Genomic DNA, 24,210 nt, shown 5'->3' with positions numbered 1-24,210 from the left:
ACATACACTAATAGGAATTATTAGCTTTGCTTTCGTAAGTTAGTGTGCTTTCGACAACAAACGGACGGATGGACAGACGGGCGAACATGGCTAAATCGATATAGAATGCCAAGACGACCAATAATATATATATATATATATACTTTGATTGGTCTAAGATCAATATTTCGATGTGTTACAAACGGATTGCCGAAATTAGTATACCCCCATCCTACAGTGGTGGGTATTATTATAACAAAAATTTATTACATTTTAACATTTGAATTTAGTTCCTGCATTAGGTATTGCATGTGTTGGTAAATATTATATTCCGTCGGATACGAGTGGTTTCAATATTCTTCCAAGGCATATTAGCAAATTGGATTATGACTTACTAACTAACTATCCTCTTGGGATTACTATGGAAAACAATGGCAAAACAATTATTTTGAAGTTTAAATATAAAGGAAATAAAAGACCAACTATTGAAAATGGACCATTTGGCGATGAGAAGTATCGCTTCGAGTTAATGTACTTCAATTGGTTAAACGAGAGTTTGGTTTCAACTAATGATGAGAAAAAGGAATTGCCCATTGAGATACATGCATTGTTCACGAATGTCAGATATGCTAACTTGGAGACGGCTTCCATAAAGAACCTTGGAATTGCAGTTATTTCTAATAAGTATTCGGTAAGCATATTTAAGCCTTAATATTGCCAATTTTATTTGATGTACTAGACGATGATCTAGTGGAATCCTACCAGAAATCGGCAGTGCATCCTATAGGATTCCACCAGATTATCGTCCCAAGTGAAGGATCTGGTTGACGAGAACATTTTCGAACATGTGTCGAACTCTGAAGAGGGCTGCGAGTATAGAGAAGACTCCTTTACGTTGCGATTTGAATCAGCAGAATGAATAAGTACTGTCAAAAAGCTAGTCAGAAGTATCCACACTCCCTGGGAGGGCGAAAATCTCGAACCGGTGAGAAAGATTGACATCTCCCAGCCCACAAAGGCGACGCTCTTAATAAGGTATAGGGCAACAAATTCGCGACGGGACGCATGATGGGATTCTTAGGTAAGCAAAACCAAAGTTTTGGTTGCGGAGAAATGTATGGTCTTCCACAGGGAGGAGAAGGAGATAGGAGCTCTCCTTGTGGTGGGCATGTGACAACTTTGGCTATGTCTAAAGGCATGGCGTTCCACGGGAGCAAGGCTGTCTTTTCCAGAATTGGAAGGTCTTGGATAGACAAAGATCATCATATTGAGACATCAGTTGGCGGGTGACTCAATACCGCCTAACGAGCAGGGGGCCAACGACGAGACCATCACCCACATTCTCAATATTGGGAGGGCTATGATAAGCAAATATCCTAATATTGGAACACCGGGCAGTGCGGGTTTGGGAGACTCAATTCAGCCTAACCAACAGGAACCCGACGACTTCAAGATTCGGAAGACTAGAATAGGCAAATATCCTAATATTGAAACAAATGCACCCCAACTGGCCACTGTTTTCACAGCGTGCCTAGGACTTGCATATACCCTGAAAGCCTGACAAGAAGGCAAGGGTGGTATTTATACCCAAGCCCGGCAAGTTATGCGACACCAAAAGCCTACATACTTATAACCATTACGTCCTTTCTACTCAAAACCATTGTAGAAGCCATGATAAAGAGGACATCCAGCGATCTGCTCAAATACGAACATCATGCATATGTCAAGGGAAGGTCGGAGGAGACTGCTATGCACGATGGCAAGACGTTTACAATAACGGTATGCATTGACATCGAGGGGGATTTTAACAATGTGTGGACAGACACACTAACCCAATTCTTAGACCAGTACCGGGTGGACCCGGTCCTTTGAGACTGGATAAACCATATGCTAAGGAAGAGGTTGATAAATTGTGATTCCCATAACATAAATATAAGGGAGAAGTTGGCACAGGGCAAGCCACAGAGGGGCATTTTATCGCCACTCCTATAACCACCACAAATAACCTGTTACGGATGCTGACTAAGGAGGGATTTGAACTCGTCTGCTATGCGACGATGTTATAATACTTCTAAGGGGTAAGGATCCGAACCATTTTGCAGATGGCATACGACTGGGCTATAACTAGAGGTCTCACTGTTAACCCAGAAAGACTGAAATCTGCCTGTTCACGAGAAAGACGGGGGTGGACCAATTCGACGCACCAAGTTTCCTCAATGGAAGGATTTCGATATCTGACAAAGTCAAATACTTATGAATTGGAAGTGTCACATTCAGGAGCGTAGCGAGAAGGCTCACAGAAGGCTGTAGACGGGCTGTAGGCTCGAAATGGGGCCTGAGTCCGAGGATAGTCCACTGACTCTACAGGAGCATGATAAGACCAATACTTATTTACGGCTCAGTAGTTTGTTGGACTGCGAAAGAGAAAAAGTGCAACGTAAGGATAATATAACAGGTTTTGATAACTATTGTCTTGACATATGCGGAGCGATAAGGACCATTAAAAAAGTGATTGCAATTTTTTATTAATTGTTTTTATTAAAAAATTGGTTAAAAATTTCGAAACTTAATTTTTTCATAATGAGGATAGAATTTTTTATTGTAAAAACAAAAAAGGTGATAACATAAAATATGGAATGCAGAATTTAATGTGATTGGAGGGCTAATAATGTTCCTGCTGGGATCGGTCTTTACAAGAAGTCTGACGGACCGGGAATGGCATCACAACAACACCAAACGGTGACGAACTATACTATAGCTGCAATGACACGAGGCATACATTTCGCTGTGAGAGGCTAGCCACAATTCGTATAAAAGCCAAATTTGTCAACATCAGCCTCATTTGTGCCTATGCCCCGACGGAAGACAAGGACGAGCAGACCAAAGATCATTTCTGTGTCCGCCTAGAGAGAGAGTACGATCGCTGCGCGGCCCATGATATTAATATCGTTCTGGGAGATTTTAATGCGAAGATAGGGCAAACAAGTAAAAAGGCGTTAAGTTCGACTGGACCGAACTTTGGATGCCCACCACCTCGGGTATATATGTAAACCACCTTTCATTCCGAATCTCGACCGATCTGTGCCAAATTTACGAAGGAAGTCGAAGGGCTTTACACAACTCACTGTCCCAAATTTCATAAAAATCGGATACTAAATTTTGCTCTTTTGGGCCTAAGACCCTAAATCGGAAGATCGGTCTATATGGCAGCTATATCCAAATCTGGACCGATCTGAGCCAAATTGACGAAGGATGTCGAAGGGTCTAACACATCTCACTGTCCCAAATTTCAGCAAAATCGGATAATAAATGTGGCTGTTATGGGCCTAAGACCCTAAATCGGAGGATCGGTCTATATAGCAGCTATATCCAAATCTTGACCGATCTGGGCCAAATTGACAAAGGATGTCGAAGGGCCTAACACAACTCACTGTCCCAAATAAATGTGGCTGTTATGGGCCTAAGACCCTAAATCGGAGGATCGGTCTATATAGCAGCTATATCCAAATCTTGACCGATCTGGGCCAAATTGACAAAGGATGTCGAAGGGCCTAACACAACTCACTGTCCCAAATAAATGTGGCTTTTATGGGCCTAAGACCCTAAATCGGCGGATCGGTCTATATGGCAGCTATATTCAAATCTGGACCGATCTGGGCCAAATTGACGAAGAATATCGGAGGGCCTAACACAACTCACTGTCCCAAATTTCAGTAAAATCGGATAATAAATGGCTTTTATGGGCCTAAAACCCTAAATCGGAGGATCGGTCTATATGGCAGCTATATCCAAATCTGGACCGAATTGACTTGAAAAATTGACGAAGAATATCGGAGGGCCTAACACAACTCACTGTCCCAAATTTCAACAAAATCGGATAATAAATGTGGCTTTTACGGGCGTAAGACCCTAAATCAGCAGATCGGTCTATACGGGGGCTATATCAAGATATAGTCCGATTTAGACCATCTTCAAACTTAACCTGCTTATAGACAAAAAAAGAATCTGTGCAAAGTTTCAGCTCAATATCTCTATTTTTGAAGACTATAGCGTGATTTCAACAGACAGACGGACGGACATGTCTAGATCGTCTTAGATTTTTACGCTGATCAAGAATATATATACTTTATAGGGTCGGAAATGGATATTTCGATGTGTTGCAAATGGAATGAAAAAATGAATATACCCCCATTCTTCGGTGGTGGGTATAAAAATACCTTTGGTCCAACAGTCGGAATATTAAGCCCCCACCAGATAACGTATGATAATGGGTTGAGGCAAAACTACATGGTTGTCCCCACATGATGCAGTAAGGAACCAAGTTGGTCACGTTGTGATAGATGGAAGCGTGTGAGATGTACGATCGATCCGTGGAGCAAAAGTACGATCGACGACACTGCATGTGAGCTGTAAACACATACTCCACTCGACTGACTCAACTGTTTCATGAAAGCACTACTTGTCCTAATGATGTAATGGGGCTGTGGCAATCCATTGCCCACTCCATATCGCAAAATCCGTACTTGGGTACCACAAGTCTCCCCCTAGAAAACCATTGTACGACCAAGAATATCGAAATGCTGCTGAGCCAAGAATGCGGAATACCTAAAGTCAACGAGACAATTGGACCCTACCAATGCGGCTTTACACCTGAAAAATTTACCATAGACTAGATATTCACACTGCGTCAAATTCTGGCAAAAGCCCGAGAATATCAGCTCAAGTCTTACCATATCTTTGTTGACAACGAAGCCGCATTCTACAACCCTATATGTTCAAAAGTATTTCAAGCCATGTTTGCGTTTGGTACTCTGCAAAACTACTAAGACTCTGCAGGGTGACACTTGCTGGCACACGTTCCTCAGTAAGAATAGGATAGAATATTTCCGAACCATTCAATACCAAACGAGGTTTCAGACAAGCAGACAGCTTATTGTCTGACCTCTATTATATCCTGCTGGAGAAGATTATATGAGATGCAGATGCGAATAGATATGGGACACTACTCACAAGAAAACACATTCTATCCGACTATGCCGACGACATCGATATCGGAAGTACTAACTACAACCTTTGAAAGAATCGAAAGAAAATCAGTAAAAGTGGGTCTGGCAGTAATCGTATGAGACAAAATGGATGGTATCAACTCCTAAAAAACCTTGTACATACGAGGAGATAAAGAAAATGGAGAAAGTTGGGAACCACAACTTTGAGATAGTCAGTAACCTTATCTACCTCGGCACCGCCGTAACCGAAACGAATGATACCAATTTTGAAATAAAGCGAATAATAACACTGGCAAACAGATGCTACTTTGGATTGAGAATGCATTTTAGAGATAAGGCTACCTCTCGACAGACGAAGATTACACTATACAAGACACTGATACAAACCCTGTTCGCCGTATAAGAGGCATGGAGTGTTTGACAGAAAGATTCTTCGTAAAATTTGTAAAACAGTTTGCAATGGTGGAGAGTAGCAGCGTCGCACAGTTGGATGGAAACGAAAAACTAGTAAAAAGTATGCCATTTGAGAACGGAAAGAAATAACTCTTTCAAAACTAAATGGTCACCTCAGCATTTCGAAAAATTGTTCGGGCTGCCAATTCTTCATTTGTAGTTTGGATTGGTCACAAAAAACGAATATAGATATTTATTCTCTTTGAATTTTGAATATAAAAGTATCTTAAAAAACTGAAAATAAATTCTGTCCGAATTTTGTTACAAAAATTTCCAAAATACTCATTTCGGCTAAAGATGTCTTAAAATCGGTGCTTTTTAGTAAATATGTTGTGAAGACAAATATATTGTTGCAGGTGTATAGGCGACATATGAAGTAAAACAAGTAAAATCGTATTATATTACAACTCCACTTCCATATTCATACCTATATCCAAATATAAGCTGGTCTGCATCATATTTGATTCAGGTGCCGAGAATTTTTATACAAGTCATAGTTTCAGCTAAATCGGGCAATACATCCGTTTTTATGGGATAAGGTTAGGTTAGGTAAAGTTGAAAGAGGGCGCGGATATTAATCCGGCCCATGCCACTATGGGCATAGTACACCTAAGCTAGTCATCGGCTTGTTGTGCGCTATATGGGATTAAGACCTTAAATTGGATGAACGGTCTATATGGAAGTTATATATATAGGGTCCGATCTGGACAATAATCAGGTCGGATGATTGGAGCCTGAAAACAATTCACTGTTTCTAATTTCAGCGAAATCGGATAATAAATGCGGCTTTTACGGATTTTAGACCCAAAGTCGGCAGATCAGTCTATATGGCAGCTTAATCGAAATATGGTCCGATGTGAGCCATTTCCGATTCAAGCAACGCACAGTTCTACATTTCAGCGAAATAGGGCAATAAATGAGGCTTTTAGAGGTTAAACACCCTATATCAGCAGATAGGTCTTTATGACAGCCTAAAGGAACTCATTTCAATGAAATCGGATAATCGGATCGGATCGGATTGAGCTTAAAACCATTAATCGGCAAATCGGTCTATATGGCAGCTATATCCAAATATGATCATATTTGACCAGTTCCAGAACTTTTCCTGCGTATTGAAGAATTACGTATCTGTACGACATTTTAGATCGATATTTAAATTTTTATACCCTCCACCATAGGATGGGGGGTATACTAATTTCGTCATTCTGTTTGTAACTACTCGAAATATTCGTCTGAGACCCCATAAAGTATATATTCTTGATCGTCGCGAAATTTTATGTCGATCTAGCCATGTCCGTCCGTCCGTCCGGCTGTCTGTCGAAAGCACGCTAACTTCCGAAGGAGTACAGCTTGCCGCTTGAAATTTTGCACAAATACTTCTTATTAGTGTAGGTCGGTTGGTATTGTAAATGGGCCATATCGGTCCATGTTTTTATATAGCTGCCATATAAACCGATCTTGGGTCTTGACTTCTTGAGCCTCTAGAGTGCGCAATTCTTATCCGATTTGAATGAAATTTGCACGACGTATTTTGTTATGATATCCAACAATTGTGCTAAGTATGGTTCAAATCGGTTCATAATCTGGTATAGCTGTCATGTAAACCAATCTTGGGTCTTGACTTCTTGAGCCTCTAGAAGGCGCAATTATCGTCCGATTTAACTAAAATTTTGCACGTAGTGTTTTGGTATTACTTTCAACAACTGTGCTAAGTATGATTCAAATCGGTTCATAATCTGGTATAGCTGTCATATAAACCGATCTAGGATCTTGACTTCTTGAGCCAATTGAGGGCGCAATTCTCATCCGATTTGGCTGAAATTTTGCATGAGGTGTTTTGTTATGACTTCCAATAACTGTGCTAGGTATGGTGTAAATCGAAACAGAACCTGATATAGCTGCCATATAAACCGATCTGGGATCTTGACTTCTTGAACCTCTAGAGGGCGCAATTCTCATCCGATTTGGCTGAAATTTTGTACAAGGGCTTCTCTCATGACCTTCAACATACGTGTCTTGATACAGCTTCCATATAAACCTATCTCCCGATTTTGCTTCTTGAGCCCCTACAAGGCGCAATTCTTATCCGAATGAACTGAAATATTACACAATGACTTCTACAATGTCAATCAGCATTCAATTATGGTCCGAATCGGACTATAACTTGATATAGCTCCAATAGGATAACAGTTCTTATTCAATATTCTATGTTTGTCTAAAAAGAGATACCGCGCATAGAACTCGACAAATGCGACCAATGGTGGAGGGTATATAAGATTCGGCCCGGCCGAACTTAGCACGCTCTTACTTGTTAAGTCTTCTTTTTCAACCACGATTGCATTTTTTGACTGCTGTCAATTGGGCTTCAAACCAAAGTCATTAAAAGAGCAATATGTGCATGTAGATGGAGTGTTAGTAAAGGGATTGTACTGTACGTTGTTCACTTGGGAGTTTCATCGCAGTTACCATCTTTGTAAAGTTCATAACGAAGAAATTATTTTTATATTGAAAAATAAACAAAATGAATACAAACCTTAGAAATTCGTATATGATGTTTTCAAGTATTGATCCACCTGAAGGGATGTATTTGGGAAGTTGTGTTACTGTTGGCCAATATTAAGATGACTAATTAGTGATTCCAACACTTCTTGTTGGAAAATACTTTAGCAGCAAAATTGCCATAGCTGTGAGTACTACAGAGGATGGGACATTGAGGTCCGATCTGTGTGGTGTTCATTGATGTCACGAGAAGCTTAGTTGCGAGCTACCGGCGCGCCCACAGGTTACGGATAGTGGAATGCTCCATATGGAGTAGCTGCAACGGCAACCGCGGACAATCAGCGGTATCGAAGGGAGAGTGTCAGCGAGAGACCGGGCGGCACCGGCTAATAAGAATGCGAGCTTGCGATGGCTTTGCTAAGCTCACAAGCAGACCGAGAAAGCGGTCCGGTGCACGACGAAGGAGACGGAGGAGTATGTACAGGCAGCGTAATCGGGCAAAAGTGCAGGATGCTGGAAGGGGTAGAACTGACATTCCAAACATTTCTACGGAAGCTGGAAAAAAAATCAGATCTCCCGAAGAGCATAACACTGATAAAATACTGAAGACGAAAAAGAGCTCCCCGCTTTCAAGTACATTGGGAAAACCAAGCCAGCCATCCCGCAATGGACACTCCAGACGAAGTAAGCGCGAGATGAGACTAATGGAGGACTGTGACTTCCAAAAGGAGGCCACAGCCATAACGGAAGGGGAAGATGGTCGCTGAGAATGGTCAGGAGCTGCCCTCTTACGCTAGAGTGGCAAGGAAGCACAACAGGGATTAGCTGACTTATGCAGTGCAGTCATCAATATCGGCTGTACATCCGGTAGGATTCCACCAGATCATCGGTCCCAAGTGGAGGATCTGGTTAACGATCGGATTTTCGAACATGTGTTGAACTCTGTAGAGGGTCCACACATACAAATGATGAGCTGCGAGTATAGAGGGGACATATTTATGCTGCGTTCTGCGTCGGCGGAATGTATTGATACCGTCAAACAGCAAAGCTCGACCTGGCGGTAAAGATAGATATCCCCCAGTATACAAAGGCGACGGTCTTCATCAAGGGACGGGGCAGTAAATTTGCGACAAAAACGCATGTTGGAATTCTTGGGCAAGCAAAACCAAGGTTTGGTCGGAGAGAAGTGGGAGGTCTTCCACAGGGAGGAGAAGGAGAAAGGAACTCTCCTTGTGGTTGGCATTGATCAAGTTTCCGTGACAAGTTTGGCTAAGACTAAAGGCATGGCGTACTACGGGAGCAAAGCTGTCTTTTTCAAGATTGGGAAGGCTAGGATAGGCAGAAATTCTCATATTGAGACATCAGGCCGTGCAGTGGCAGGTGACTCAATACCGCCCAACGAACAGGGGACTAGTGGCGAGACAATTACGGCCTCTCTCAATATTGGAAAGACTAGGATAAGCAAAGATCCTAAAACCAAAATATCAGGCAGTGCAGTTGCAAGAGTCCCAAAACAGCCCAACAAACAGGGACCCGATGACGGACCCATCACCGACTTCAAGATTCGGAAGACTAGGATAGGTAAAGATCCTAATATTGAAATATTAGGCAGCGCAACGACTCAATGCAGCCTTACGGACAGGGAGCCGACGATAGTACCATCACCTACTCTCAAAAGTCCCACTTACTTAAGAATTAGAAAACTAAGATAGGCAAAGACCCAAGTATTGAAACATCAGGCAGTACAGGGAATGAAAACTCAATACAGCTTAACGGACAGGGACCCGACGATGTAACCATTACCCACATTATAAAGAGTCGGAAGACTAGTATAGGCAAAGAACTTAATGCGATTACATCAGGCAGTGCAGTGACAGGAAAGTCAATCTATCTTCTATTATAAAAAATGCAATTTTTTGCGCTTTGTTTGTTTATTTGTTTGTTTGTTTATTAGTTTGTGTGTCTATTCCGTATAGACTCAAAAACGGCTGAACCGAATTTCATGAAATTTTCACAGATGGTAGAGTTTGGGCCCCCGGTGAAAATAGGGTACTACATTTTTTGATATTTGAAGGTGGAGAGGACGGATCGTCCCCCTTCTGGGGTACCCCACCCTCAAAAACACCACCCAACAGGACACTTTTGCTGCTTTGGGCAATATGGGTATCAAATGAGAGTTATTTAAGAGTAGAGTACGTACTTGAATTAAAATCTCACCTTTAAAGTCGGGGGTTCCCCACCCCGAAAAACACCATTTAACAGGATTTTTTAACCGCTTTTGGCAATATGAGTATCAAATAAAAGTATTTAAAAGTAGAGTACAAATCTGACGTAAAAATTTATTCCTTGGTGTCTAAGGGGCCTCCCCACCTCCCAAAACACCCCAGCAGGACATCTGAACAGATTGGGACAATATTGATATCAAATAGAAGACATTTAAAAGTATATAGTAAAGCATATAGTAAAGCTAAAACAAAAATTTGTTCCTTGGTTTTTGAGGCACATCCACCCCTCAACAGGGCATATTTACCGATTGGGACAATATGGGTATCAAATGAAAGGTGTTTGGAAGTTGAGTACACATCTGTTATAAGAATTTGGTCCAAGGTGTCTACGGGGCCTCTCCAACCCCAGAAACACCCAAAACGGGCATGAATGTCCAACGTTACAAAATGGGTATAAAATGAAACTTCTTTGAGCGTTGACTACGAATCTGATTACCCACCCACTAAATACCCTTCAATAGGAAGTGTAGTTCGATTGAGATGATATGGGAATTGAACGAATGGTCTATGACATTAGAGTTCGAATCATATGTTGATATAAGGATTCAAGTATCTAGGTTACGTCCTGCCGGTCAGCCGGACATGTAGATCTCGGCATTAAAGGATCCAAATAAATTGTCTTTTGGGTCTTAGCGTCGGGGGGACTGACGCTCTCCTCCCAACAAAAACAGCACCAAACTGGCATCTAGGACGACCGAGAATATATTGTATTCAAATGAAAGGACGTGTCAGAGGGCAATCGCCGCCCCCCCCCCCCATCCTACCCATAAAAAGGATTTAAAAACCAGTAAGGAAAGGCAAAAGTCGGGCGGAGCCGACTATATAATACCCTACACCACCGTGCCTGCGTACTACTTTTAATGCAAGCAACCTATGTTGAAATATATTCAGTTTTAATTTTGCATGCCTATTGATATATGGAATAGAACATTGTAAGATTTTCTTACGATATAACCTAAATTGTGGTGACGAGAACGTTAAAATCAATGTCATGTGAATTATATGTATAGGAGCTACATATATATAAATCCGGACGGACTTTGATAAAATTTAGTACACGAACTAAAACGTCAAATCAAACACCTCACACTAAATTTTATAAAGATCAAACCTGGCTGGAGCGCGCAATTCTCATCCGATTTGGCTGAAATTTTGTACAACGGCTTCTCTCATGCGTCTTGTAGGGGCTCAAGACACAATTCTTATCCGAATGAACTCAAATATTACGCAATGACTTCTACAATGTTCAGCATTCATTTATGGTCCGAATCGGACTATAATTTGATATAGCTCCAATAGCATAACAGTTCTTATTCAATATTCTTTGTTTGTCTAAAAAGAGATACCGCTCATCGGGAGGTTTATATGGGAGCTGTATCAAGCTATTGATCGATTCAGACCATATAAGACACGTATGTTGAAGGTCATGAGAGAAGCCGTTGTACAAAATGTCAGCCAAATCGGATGAGAATTGCGCCCTCTAGAGGTTCAAGAAGTCAAGATCCCAGATCGGTTTATATGGCAGCTATATCAGGTTCTGTATCGATTTACGCCATACCTAGCACAGTTATTGGAAGTCATAACAAAACACCTCATGCTAAATTTCAGCCAAATCGGATGAGAATTGCGCCCTCTAGAGGTTCAAGAAGTCAAGACCCAAGATCGGTTTTAATGGCAGCTATATCAAAACATGGACTTATTTAAACCATACTTAGCGTTGTTGTTGGAAGTGCTACCAAAAAACACTACGTGCATAATTTCAGTTAAATCAGACGAGAATTGCGCCCTCTAGAGGCTCAAAAAGTCATGACCCAATATAGGTTTATATGGCAGCTATATCAAAACATGGATCGATTTAAATCATACTTGGCGTTGTTGTTGGAAGTGCTACCAAAACACTACGTACAAAATTTCAATAAAATCGGATAAGAATTGCGCCCTCTAGAGGCTCAAGAAGTCAAGACCCAAGATCGGATATGGCAGCTATATCAAAACATAGACCGATTTGGCCCATTTACAATACCAAACGACCTACACTAATAAAAAGTATATGTGCAAAATTTTGAGAGGCTAACTTTACTCCTTCGAAAGTTAGCGTGCTTTCGACAGACAGACGGACTGACGGACGAACATGGCTAGATCGACGAGACCCGTATCCCTAAATATCTTGATCGCCGCCTTCAAAATGCTTGACAATATGCGTCTCAAACAAAATCGTACTGTAGCACAATGCTGATATCATTTCAGGGCCCGTCCATCTAAACTTCCCTCGAACCGCCAATGTTCGCCTACTACTAAGCGGCTCAAATGATAGGCATTTGACAGTAGAAGCGAATTTGGTATGCAATTTTGAGGACAAGTGTTTGGGCGTAGTGTCACCCCATAAACTCCCCCTGAACCAATTGCAATTGCGGCTCAAGTAATAGGAATTTAAGAGTAGAGCTCGATGCTGATATTTTTTCAGGGCTAAGTGCGTGGGTGGCGGTCCCACCCTACATTCCCCTTAAAGTGGACATATTTGTGGATTATGGCAAAGAGGGGCTCAAATCTGATATGTTTTATGGCCAAGTGTTTCAGGGCCGACTCATCTCAAAAACCCCTGAACTACACATATATACAGACTAAAGCAATATGTAGCTCAAATATGGTTTTTGGGAGTAGAGTATGAATCTGATATCCACTTTCCACTTTCGAAGTAAATGGTTTGGCTACTCCAACCCACGACCAAAGCCAAAAGAATTATGTAGATCTAACATCCAAACTTTAATGGACGGACTCTCCCCTCACCCTAAATTTAAAAACGCCAGATCTCGAAATGGGTGCACCGATTTGCGCGAAATTTACTTTGTTTAAGTTTGGGATGTTATTGTGGCCGCCCCAGCTCTAAAGCCCGCCAAATGGAAATATAGACTAATAATGACAATATAAGGCTAAAAGTTATTTAAGACTAGATCGCGACTAGATCATATTTGTATTGTAGCCGTTGAGTGGAGCGGATGTGGTTTTATTTCGGTCCTCAAAGAAAAAAATATATATCGCTATCTCGTAATAGGTACTACCAACTACGAAAAAGTTTTAAAGCATTTTGGAGTAGGCTAGAAATGGACTCCAAAGACTCAACATCTGCGGTGGTGGCGTCAGAACGTAGCGTGTTGTCTTCCCCTACTATTTGCTGCGGGTGCCTTGGCACCTGTAGTCGAGAGTAATGCTTCAAGCGCACAACTAGTCGTCAGACTAATTAATGAGGAAGAGACGGATAAACCAGAGGGATGCACAGTTCGACCTCAGCCTTTAAGTAAAGTTGGTGTTTCTGACTCGGATTCAGACAGCGACGGTGTCAACGAAACAGTCATCGCGGCTGAATCGAGAGATGAGGGCATCGGGATGACGGCAGAAGTGAGCGATGGCTTTGCTAAGCTAACAAGCAGACCTAGAAAGCGATCCGGTTTAGACGAAGGAGACAGAGGAGTATGTACCGGCGGCGCAATCGGGCGAAAATGCAGGATCCTGGAAGGGATAGAACTGACGTTCCAAGCACTTCTACGGAAGGTGGAAAGTATTCAAGTAATCTGGGAAAACCAAGCAAGCCATCCCGCAATGGAGACTCCAGACAGTGTCCTGCAGAGGTAGACAAAGTCGAAAGAGGAACAAAGGAATCGCGCACGACCCCTGATTCCTCATGGAGGACTGTGACTTCCAAACTGAGGCCACAGCCATCACGGAAGGGGAAGATGGTCGCTGAGAATGGTAAGGAACCGCCCTCTTACGCCAGAGTGCCGAGGAAGCACAACAGAGATGAGCTGACTTATGCAGTCATCAATATCGGCTGTGCATCCCGTAGGATTCCTCCAGATCATCGGTCCCAAGCAGAGGATCTGGTTAACGATCGGATTTCGAACATGTGTGGAACTCTGTAGAGGGTCCACCCATACAAATGTTGAGCTGCGAGTATAGAGGGGACATCTTTACGCTGCGTTTTGCGTCGGCGGAATGTATTGACACCGTCAATTGAGACATCAGGCCGTGCAGTGGCAGGTGACTTAATACCGCCCAACGAACAGGAGGCCAATAACGGGACAATCACGTCATCTCTCAATATTGGAAATACTAGGATAAGCAAAGATCCTAATACTAAAATATCAGGCAGTGCAGTGGCGAGAGACCCAACGCAGTCTAACAAACAGGAACCCGACGACGGACCCATCACCGACTTCAAGATTCGGAATACTGAGATAGGTAAAGATTCTAATATTGAAACATTAGGCAGCGCAGCGATAGGAGTCTCACCTACTCCCAAAACGAGCATTTACTTAGGATTTGGAAGGCTAAACTAGGCAAAGATCCTAGTATTGAAACATCAGGCAGTACAGGAATGGAAACCCAATGCAACTTAACGAACAGGGACCCGACGATGGAGCCATTACCGACTTTATAAAGAGTCGGAAGACAAGACTAGGCAATGAACCTAAAACGATGACATCAGTCAGTGCAGTGACAGGAAATTCAATGCAGTCTAAAGAACAGGGAGCAGATGTTGAGATCATCACCTACTCCCAAGATGCCCATTTACTGGAAGACCAATGATTGAGGTAATCCAGATAAACCTCCACCGGAGCGAGAATGCTACACACGCTCTGATGGAGAAAATCAGCTTGGGCAAGATTCATATTGCCTTAATTCAGGAGCCATGAACGATCAGGAACAAAGTTTCTGGACTGAACCATATCAACTACAAGTTATTCTATGCTAATACTGGTACTTGGCCGAGGACCTGTGTTATTTGTCATAAAAATTTTAAATATATATTTCCCCAGTGTTGTCAACGTCGAAAGCAACAGTGGGGAGACCGGGAGACGGTGGAGCATACCATCACTTTATCTGCCTTTCGACTCTCCGACACCGCTACCCACGTCGGAGCTGTAACGGCTGGTGAGGAAACTAAAACAGAAAGGAAACGAGGTACTAATAGGGTGCGATGCGAACTTTCACCACATTTCGTGGGGTAGTACCAACACTAATAATCGGGGCCAAGTTAGAGTTCTTGAATACTAACGACCTAATAACACTTAATATTGGTAACACCGCTACCTTTGTTAATAAAACCAGGAAAAAAGTATTATATGTGACGATATGTTCCGAAAATCTAATCGATGAGGTTCAGGATTGGATTGTCTCCATGAAACACTCTTTCTCTGACCATCGCCACATTAGGTTTAGAATAGCACGGCTAGGGCCGAATCCGATAAGCTTCCGGAATAAGTTGAAAACCAACTGGTCACAATTCGGAAGTCTACTCAGAAGAAGACTTGGGCAAGATAATTTAGATTGTCCTTGCATAGAAGACATTGACGAAAATTTCAACAGGATTACGACTGCACTGGTGGGTTCCGTCGAAGATAATTGTCCTCTTCGGGAAAGGAAATCAGCCCAAGAAAACCCCTGGAAGGCCGGGGAGATTCGCAATATTGGGAAAGAGGTCCGCAGACTTTTTAACAAAGCACGTCGAAAAAACGCGGAAGTTTATTGGGATGTGTATTACACACGGCTCAATGAATACAATAAGATTACCAGAGCGGCTAAACGTGCCTCCTGGAAGCTTTTCTGCGAACAGGCCGATAGCGTTAATGACGCCGCCAAGATAAACACGTTTCTCTCAAAAACCCATGTATAAACTGAAACTTTAGTAGACGACATGGGCAGAGAAAACGGAGGACATGTTGAGGCTTTTGATAAAAACCCATTTTCCACATGATATGTCCGGACTCACGGAGGCACCGGAATCTTGGAATAATGACATTGATTGAAGGTTTATAATTACGGAATTTATGGTGAAGGAATCCTTGAGGAGCTTGAAACCATTTAAGTCACCCGTACCTGATGGAATATTTCCGGCGTTATTACAGTAAGAGGCAGACTATCTGGCGCGTCATCTGGCCAAAATTTTCACAGCGTGCCTAGAGCTTGTATATACTCTGAAAGCTTGGCAGGAGGCAAGGGTGGTGTTTATACCCAAGCCCGGCAAGGCAAGTGGAACGTATTGTGGACACCATGATAAAGAATAGGACATCCAGCGAACTGCTCAAAGACTAACAGCATGCCTATGTCAAGGGAAGGTCGGTGGAGACTGCCCTGCACGAGGTTGTGCATAAAATAGGAGAATCCTTCGATGCCAAAACGTACATCCCGGCGGTATGCATTGGCATCGAGGGTTATCCAGTGGGATAAATATAAGGGAGAAAGTGGCACAAGGCACGCCACAGGGGGGCATTTTATTTCCACTCCTATGGGTGACCACTATAAATGACTTATTACGGATGCTGACTGAGGAGGGATTTGAACCCGTCTGCTATGCAGACGACGTTATAATACTTCTTAGGGGTAAGGATTCGAACGATCTATGCAGAAGGGCCGAAAGGGTGTTGCATATGGCATATGACTCGACTAGACCCAGAGGTCTCAATGTTAACCCAAAGAAGTCTAAAATATGCCTGTTCACGAGGAAGATGAAGGTGGGCCAATTTAACGCACCACGTTTCCTCAATAAGACGATTTCGATATCTGACAAGGTCAAATACTTAGGTGTGATCTTGGACAAAAAACTGATTTGGAAGTGTCACATTCAGGAGCGTACTGAGAAGGCTCACAGATGTTGGGCACTATGTAGACGGGCCGTAGGATAGTCCAATGGCTCTACAGGAGCGTGATTAGACCAATACTTACTTACGCCATTGGATACCTGAGATGAACCTTGAAGTCGAGTGCGAGGCACTGCTGCCATCGGCACAGTGTTGGACTGAAGGAACCCTAGAACTGCCATCTGGAAGATCATGTTACACGATGAATCAACGCTAGAGGACAGAGTGGGCCTGGGGTCTACATTGATAATCAGGTAAAGATTCGGGCGATCACGGAATGCGTGAAGTGGTGTGGTGCTAACACGAGGACGTCAAGTGTGAACATCTTTACCGACAGTAAAATTGTCATAAGGGCAAAAACATCCAGGACGGTGAGATCATAGCGGAGTAAGGGGGAATGAAAGGGTAGACGATTTAGCGGTGAAGGCCAGAGGACTGCCGACAATTAACCTAAAGCCTTTCGGGTCGACACAGTCCGAGTTAAGGGAGTGGGCGACGAATGCGCATGCAACATTGTGAAACAGGGAAAGGTCGGTAGGACGGCGAAAATCGTATGAAGGGATCCAGATCGTGAGAAGACGACGCTATTACTGAAAGGAGGTCAGTATAGCTATTGGTATCATAACGGGACACATAGGACTACGAGCTCACTTATGTAAAATCGGTGCGGCAAGTGATAGCAATTGCAGGGCTTGCGGGGAAGATGAAAGACGTTGGAACATTTCCTTTGTCGTTGCCCGGCTTTCGCGTCTAACAGATACCGGCACTTAGTTGGAAACACAATATCAAGCATGAACCAACTTAGCACGGAACTCCTGTGGCGGCTGGAAATAATTTACTTTGAAATTTACAATTTTTTTAATTATTTTAACAACTTAGCTTTGATTTTATTTGTTTTTCATATTTTACTTTGATTTTGTAATTTTCATTCTTTTTAACAAGTCAGCCTTGATTTTGTCACTTTTCTTATTTTGAACAAGGTAGCCTTGAAATTTCTTGTTCTGGATGACAAACGAAAATTTTTAAATATCAAGAGTTGGAAATTGTCTTTCAAACAATAAAAACCTTATCACTTTTTTTGAAAAAACATAGTGGCATGGGGCGGATTAATATCGGCACCCTCTTTTCAACCTAACCTGAAATGTGAATCAGTGAGGTGTTTTAAGCCTCCCGTTTTTACTTGTTTTTGTTATGGTTTTAATTATATCGAAAAAAAACTTTCAGTATAGGTTTAGATGAACTATTGGTCGACCCGTTGGTGCGTTGGTGGTGGGTTCTATTCCCCGCTATAGGCTTGGTACTGTTGCATCAAAATAAAGTCAAAATAGTCCAGTTGAACTCTGCAGAAAAATAAATATATGTATATATATAAAATATAAATATTTTGTGTTTGTTCTTCCAGGCCACTGAGATTAAGTACAAATCCTATTTCTACGAATTCTTAAAAAATGTTAAAAACCCAAAGGAGAAATTTGAATTGCATAAATCGGAGAATCTCCCGTTGTCTATGATAATGTCGACATACCTCGAATATCACACTTATGTAGGTAAGAGTACGATAGCCCAACCGGGATCATGTGGTGGTGATGTTATATGGCTGGATTTTATTGAACCCTTGACAATAATGCCAGAAGAGGTAATTATTTCCAAATAAGTGCGTTTCTCGATTACATTACATTTTCTTGAATTTTTTCATGAACAGGTTCAATACTTTCGTGATCTCTTGTCAAGTGATGGTATTCCTATGATGAACACGATTATAAACACCAATCTACCGAATTCATCAGTATATCTGGCCATCGATAGTTACAATTATGCATCAAATGGCGGGACTGCCGAAAATTTCGAAGGTTTTGGAGTATCAATTGATTCTGCGAAGTCATCAATACAAAAGAAATATTTTTTTATTATTTTTATAGAATGTATTATTCTGCAATTCGTATTTTAAAGTTGTGCCGTAAACGGATCATAAAATAAAATTTGCAATTAGCTTTTGTCATTTTTATACCCTCGACAATAGGACGGGGGTATAATAATTTCGTCATTCTGTTTGTAACTCTTCGAAATATTCGTCTAAGACCCCATGAAGTATATATATATTCTTGATCGTCATGACATTTTAAGTCGATCACGCCATGTCCGTCTGTCAAAAGCACTCTAACTTTCGAACGACTAAAGCTAGCCCCTTGAAATTTTGGAAAAAAAACTTCTTACTAGTGTAGGTCGGTTGGGATTTTAAATGGGCCATATCGGTCCATAACCTGATATAGCTGCCATATAAACCGATCTTTTATCTTGACTTCTAGAGCCACTAGAAGGCGTATTTCCTTTCCGATTTTGATGAAATTCTGCATGACGTGTTTTGTTATTCGGTCTATACCTTGATACAGCAGCCATATAATCCGATCTGCGATCTTGATTCCCTGAGCCTTTAGAGGGCGTAATTCTTATTCGATTTGGCTGAAATTTTGTACAACGGGCTGCTGACCTTTAACATACGTGTCAAATATGGTCTGAATCGGTATATAGCCTGATACACCACCCATATAAATCGGTCTTCCTATTTTACTTTTTGAGTCCCTAAGAGACGTAATTCTTATTCGAATAGGCTGAAATTTTACACAATGACTTCTTGATTTTCTGTAATCAGTTGTTGGCCTAAAAAGAGATACCGGAAAAGAACTCGACAAATGCGATCCATGGGGGAGGGTTTATAAGATTCGGCTCGGCCGAACTTAGCACGCTCGAAATATATGTTTAAATTAGGCACCAGAGACCGCCGTAGAGCAGAGGTTAGCATGTCCACCTATGACGCTGAACGCCTGGGTTCGAATTCTGGCGAGACCATCAGAAAAAATTTTCAACGGTGGTTTTTCCCTCCTAATGTTGCCAACATTTATGAGGTACTATGCCATGTAAAAACTTCCCTCTAAAGAGGAGTCGCACTGCGGCACGCCGTTCGGGCTCGGCTATAAAAAGGAGGTCCCTTATCATTGAGCTTAAACTAGAATCGGACTGCACTCATTGATATGTGAGAAGTTTGCTCCTGTACCTTAGTGGAATGTTCATGGGCAAAATTTGTATTCAACAGAGGAGTGAGTTGAAAAGTGAACAGCGGTTTAACATTTAAAATATGTAGTATTCTTTGAATGTTTTCATTAATGGTCTTCTTAGGTAAACGTGTCACCATAGATATATTTTTTTACTCCGAGTACATGTTTTGTGCGCTCAAGAAGTTCAATCGATAGATCGGTTTATATGGGACTAATATCTAATTATAATCCGATCCATATAATCTGATCCACACTCAATGTTGAGGAAAAAAAAAATTATGCAACTCAACTTTCTTAATTAATTTCGATGAAATCGGGTATATATATGCGCCATTAAAGAGATCAAGAATCTCAATGAGGAAATCGGTCTATTTGGCAGATATTTAGCAAAATCGTCATATCTGAAAAACGCTTTTATGGAAGACTTATCCAAATGTGATCTGTTATGGACCATATTCGGCATGACTGTTGGTAGGACTCATACAAATCATTATTCCACATTTTGCCTAGTCGTGGCAGAAATACTCCTTTACGGTTTCATGACCAAGATCGGTCCATAGGGCTATATCAAGATAAATTCTGAAGAAACCCATATTCAAACTTAACTTGCTTATAAACAAAAACATATGGGCAATTCCCCGTTAAATTTAGAAAAATCTAAATAAATCTATACCTAATGGTAGCCTAAGAAGTAAAAGCAATTATTTCAAAAAAGTATTAAACTCGTTCTAAGAGTCCCAAAAATGGTCGCTTTTCCATGTAAGTAATATCGGCTGAACATCGACCTTATAATAGGTTGGATTGACATAATTGTTTCTCAAAAATGGTGGAATCCTTTTAATGCATGTATCGATTATTACAAAATAATGATGTTAAGCTTTGAAAATATGTGCTTGCATTAAGTTGAGTTTTTCGATACTAGCCAGTGCAAGCTCCTTGAGGTTCAAGTATGAAACGCCCGTTACGAAAAATGAACGAAAAGTTTTTTTTTTTTTAAATCTGATGAGCTATAAAATCGGAACGCATAGAGATATTGCCATGATTTTTCCACAGTTTACAGACTAAATGATGCTTTCAAGAAAACCCAGTTAGGAAAGGCAAAGGTAGGGCGGCGCCGACTTTAGAATACCTACCCTATAAATACAAAGTGGGAGCTATATTTAATTCTGAACCAATTTTGATGGACCTTGGCGGATGTTTTCAGATGGGTTATTAAACAACCCGTATCAAATTTCGAGCAAAGCAAATATGTTCAAAATGTAATAATTACGGTGGACAAATGACAACATTATTGCAAACTACCCAAAATCTGACGAACATATATATGGGAGCTACATCTAAATCTGAATAGATTTTGACCAAACTTCTTAGATATTGTGGTAGGCATCGAGGAAAGCGTTGTGCACAATATTGGCAAGATAAGTCAATAAATGAGCTTGCAGTGAAAATCGGGCGATATACATAAATGCAGCTATATCTAAATCAGAACCAAATTCTATGAAATTCACCACTGGTGAATTTCCTAGGAATTGGTCATAAGAAAATCCTTCCTGCCAAATTTCGAGAGAATCGGTTACCAAGTGAGCACTTTATTGCAATATTTCTCAAAATCGGACGAACATATATATCGGAGCTATATCTAAATCTGACCAGATTTTGACCAAACCTATAGATATTGTGGTAGTCACCGAGGAAAGCGTTGTAGAAAATTTTGGCAAGATTGGTTAATTAATGCGCTTGCGGTGGCTCGAGGAATGAAAATCGGGCGATATACATATATGGCAGCTATATCTAAATCTGAACCGATGAAATTCACCTATAATGTCAAGAGAGCCGGTAATGTCAAGAGAGAAAATCCTTTTCGCCAAATTGTGAGATAATCGGTTAACAAGTGACCATTTTATTGCATAATTATTGCAAATCGGACGAACATCTATATCGGAGCTATACCTAATCTGAACCGATTTCTATGAAGTTCGCTTGCAATATCAAGATTCATAACAAAATCCTTCCTGCCAAATTTCAGGGGAATCGGTTAACAAGTGACCATTTTATTGCAGTATTACTGAAAATCGGACGAACATATATATGGGAGCTATATCACAACCTGAATCGATTATTCCAATTTCAATAGGCTTCGTCTCTAGGCCTTTAAATATGTCTCAACCAAATTTGAAGACGATCGGATGAAAATTGCGACCTGTAGTTTTTACACAAATTAACATGGACAAACAGACGGACATAGCTAAATCGAATCAGAAAGTGATTCTGAGTCGATTTATATACTTATCAATGGGTCTATCTCTCTTCCTTTTGGGTGTTACAAACAAATGCACTAAGTTATCACGGTGGTGGTGTAGGGTATAAAAAATAATAAATGTACCAATATGTTATAGAAAGCGTTCCAACTGGCCAAAATAAGGTACAAAACTCGCTAAAATGAGCCTTTTAAATAAGCTAGCTGTTTCTCGCACTTTTATAGCTAGGATGTAGAAATCCTTTGCAGTTTGTTAGTAGACATGTGGGGCTACTTGAAAGCGTTGGAATTGGTGCTGTGCGATTTAAGAAATTTGAGGGAAAAAAAACTTTTGTCTGCAAATTGCGACCGCCTTACAATATATATTAGTTGATCAAGTCGGGACTTCTGCAGCATTAATCGCATTTACATTTAGTTCTATTTAAAATATATAAAAGAAAAAAGGAAATTATGTTATGTTATGCAAAATTTTGTTTTTCGGATATTTTAGATTCTGAAGCGAATAACATTTAATAAAAAGGGGCAATTTGCAAAAATTTTTTTCAGGGTTCCCAAATTTTGCATACTTATTGGAAAACACCTCAACGTTGATTGTGTGTTTCGTGGACATATCTCTATCCGTTTAAAAGTTCTAGAATTATTTCCAAGATTTTTAGATTTGGCAACAGTGTGCGTCGGTCCGTCTGTACATGTATTCTTGTCATAAAATTTTGTATAAGTCGCATTTTTGGTCCAAGGACGAACGCTATTGACTTTGAAAAAAAAATCAGATTTAGGTATAGTTCCTATATATAGTTTTCTTCCGATATGCACTTTTACTCTTTTTAAATCCGATCGTTTTTTAAGGCTCTAGAAGTCACAATTTTAAACAGGTCGTTACAAAATTAGCTATGAAGTGCTTTTTGACGTCCCAATATGTGTGCGTTAGCGCTTTAAGTCTTCAGTATCTTTAATTTTGGTCCGATCTTTAAAAATCTTTGCATGAGGTATTCTATTTGACTTGCCATTATGTGTGTGATTTCATAAAAATCGGATCATATTTAGATGTAGCTCCCATATATATGTATCTTTTATCCTATATGGCCTTTTAAGGCGGTAGAAGCTACAGTTTTGGTCCGATATTTGCAAAATTTAGCATGAGGTGTTTTGTTTGACATTCGCTGATATTTGTTTTTAAAACTGCTGTAGCCAGAATTTCGGTTCCATTGCCAAAACATCTTGCTGCTCTATTCAATTTTTCACTAAATTAAAGTCTGACAAGATTTAGACATAGGTTCTATTTATTAAAAGTAGTAGATAGACTCGGTGGTATGGGGTATTATATAGTCGGCAGTGTCCACCTCTAGCCTTTCCTTATTGGTTTTGAATAACATTATGCCATACTAACTATAACAAGTACAAGCGGGCTAAGTTCGGGCCGAATCTTGGGAACACACCAAAATTCTGCCAAACCAGCAAAAAAGAAAAACAAGGGTAATCGAGAATCCAGTTTATATGGGAGCTATATGAGGTTAAAGACTGATTTGGACCGTACTTGGCACAGTTGTTGGAAGTCGTAACAGAAAATCGCATGCAAAATTTCAAGAAGTCAAATCGGAAGATCGGTTTATTTGGGAGCTGTATCAGGTTATAGACCGATGAAGAAATGTACTTTCGAAAAAACTACTAACATTGCAAAAATGTAGTTAGTTGTTAACTTGCCAAAGGGCAAGTTAACTGGTGAATTTCATAGCTATCGGTTCAGATTTAGATATAGCTCTAACATGTAAATTATGATTTTGTCTATAGAAAAAACTTAAATTAAATTTTTTCTAAGCACAAAATGTTAGTAAAACTTTCTAAAATGACAAAATTTCATATATCTAATATTTTTTTTCATATATCTAAATTTCATATATCTAATATTTTAAAATTTTAATAAGGCCAGGACCACCACAAAATTAGTTTTATTAAGTTTAAAATTCTAATGAAATTTTTTTGTAACAAATTTTTATGAAATTTTTTCTAAAGACAAAATTTCAGCGTGATATTTTTAAAGATAAA

At 40.6% G+C, this 24,210-nt stretch overlaps 1 protein-coding gene across 1 annotated transcript; it reads left to right on the top strand.

Annotated features, from left to right (window-relative positions):
* Nucleotides 1-400: 400 nt before the first annotated feature.
* LOC106092220 (carbonic anhydrase-like) lies at nt 401-18,901 on the top strand. The gene is made up of 3 exons (XM_013259010.2): nt 401-670; nt 18,260-18,493; nt 18,560-18,901. Exons 1-3 carry the CDS (start codon nt 401-403, stop codon nt 18,803-18,805), a joined length of 750 nt encoding a protein of 249 aa, XP_013114464.2. The 3' UTR covers nt 18,806-18,901.
* The last annotated feature ends 5,309 nt before the right edge of the window (nt 18,902-24,210 follow it).

The sequence above is a fragment of the Stomoxys calcitrans genome, chromosome 1 (assembly GCF_963082655.1).
Source record: "Stomoxys calcitrans chromosome 1, idStoCalc2.1, whole genome shotgun sequence".
NCBI lineage: Eukaryota > Metazoa > Arthropoda > Insecta > Diptera > Muscidae > Stomoxys > Stomoxys calcitrans.
Note: the sequence above shows the minus strand (reverse complement) of the source record. Positions and strands in the feature narration are given on the sequence as shown.

Excerpts from the sequence above, each read along its gene's own strand:
- LOC106092220 (XM_013259010.2), top strand. The coding sequence starts at position 401 with ATGGAAAACAATGGCAAAACAATTATTTTGAAGTTTAAATATAAAGGA. Across the intron at positions 671-18,259 it reads TTATTTCTAATAAGTATTCG|GCCACTGAGATTAAGTACAA; the intron begins GTAAGCATATTT and ends TTGTTCTTCCAG. Across the intron at positions 18,494-18,559 it reads TGACAATAATGCCAGAAGAG|GTTCAATACTTTCGTGATCT; the intron begins GTAATTATTTCC and ends TTTCATGAACAG.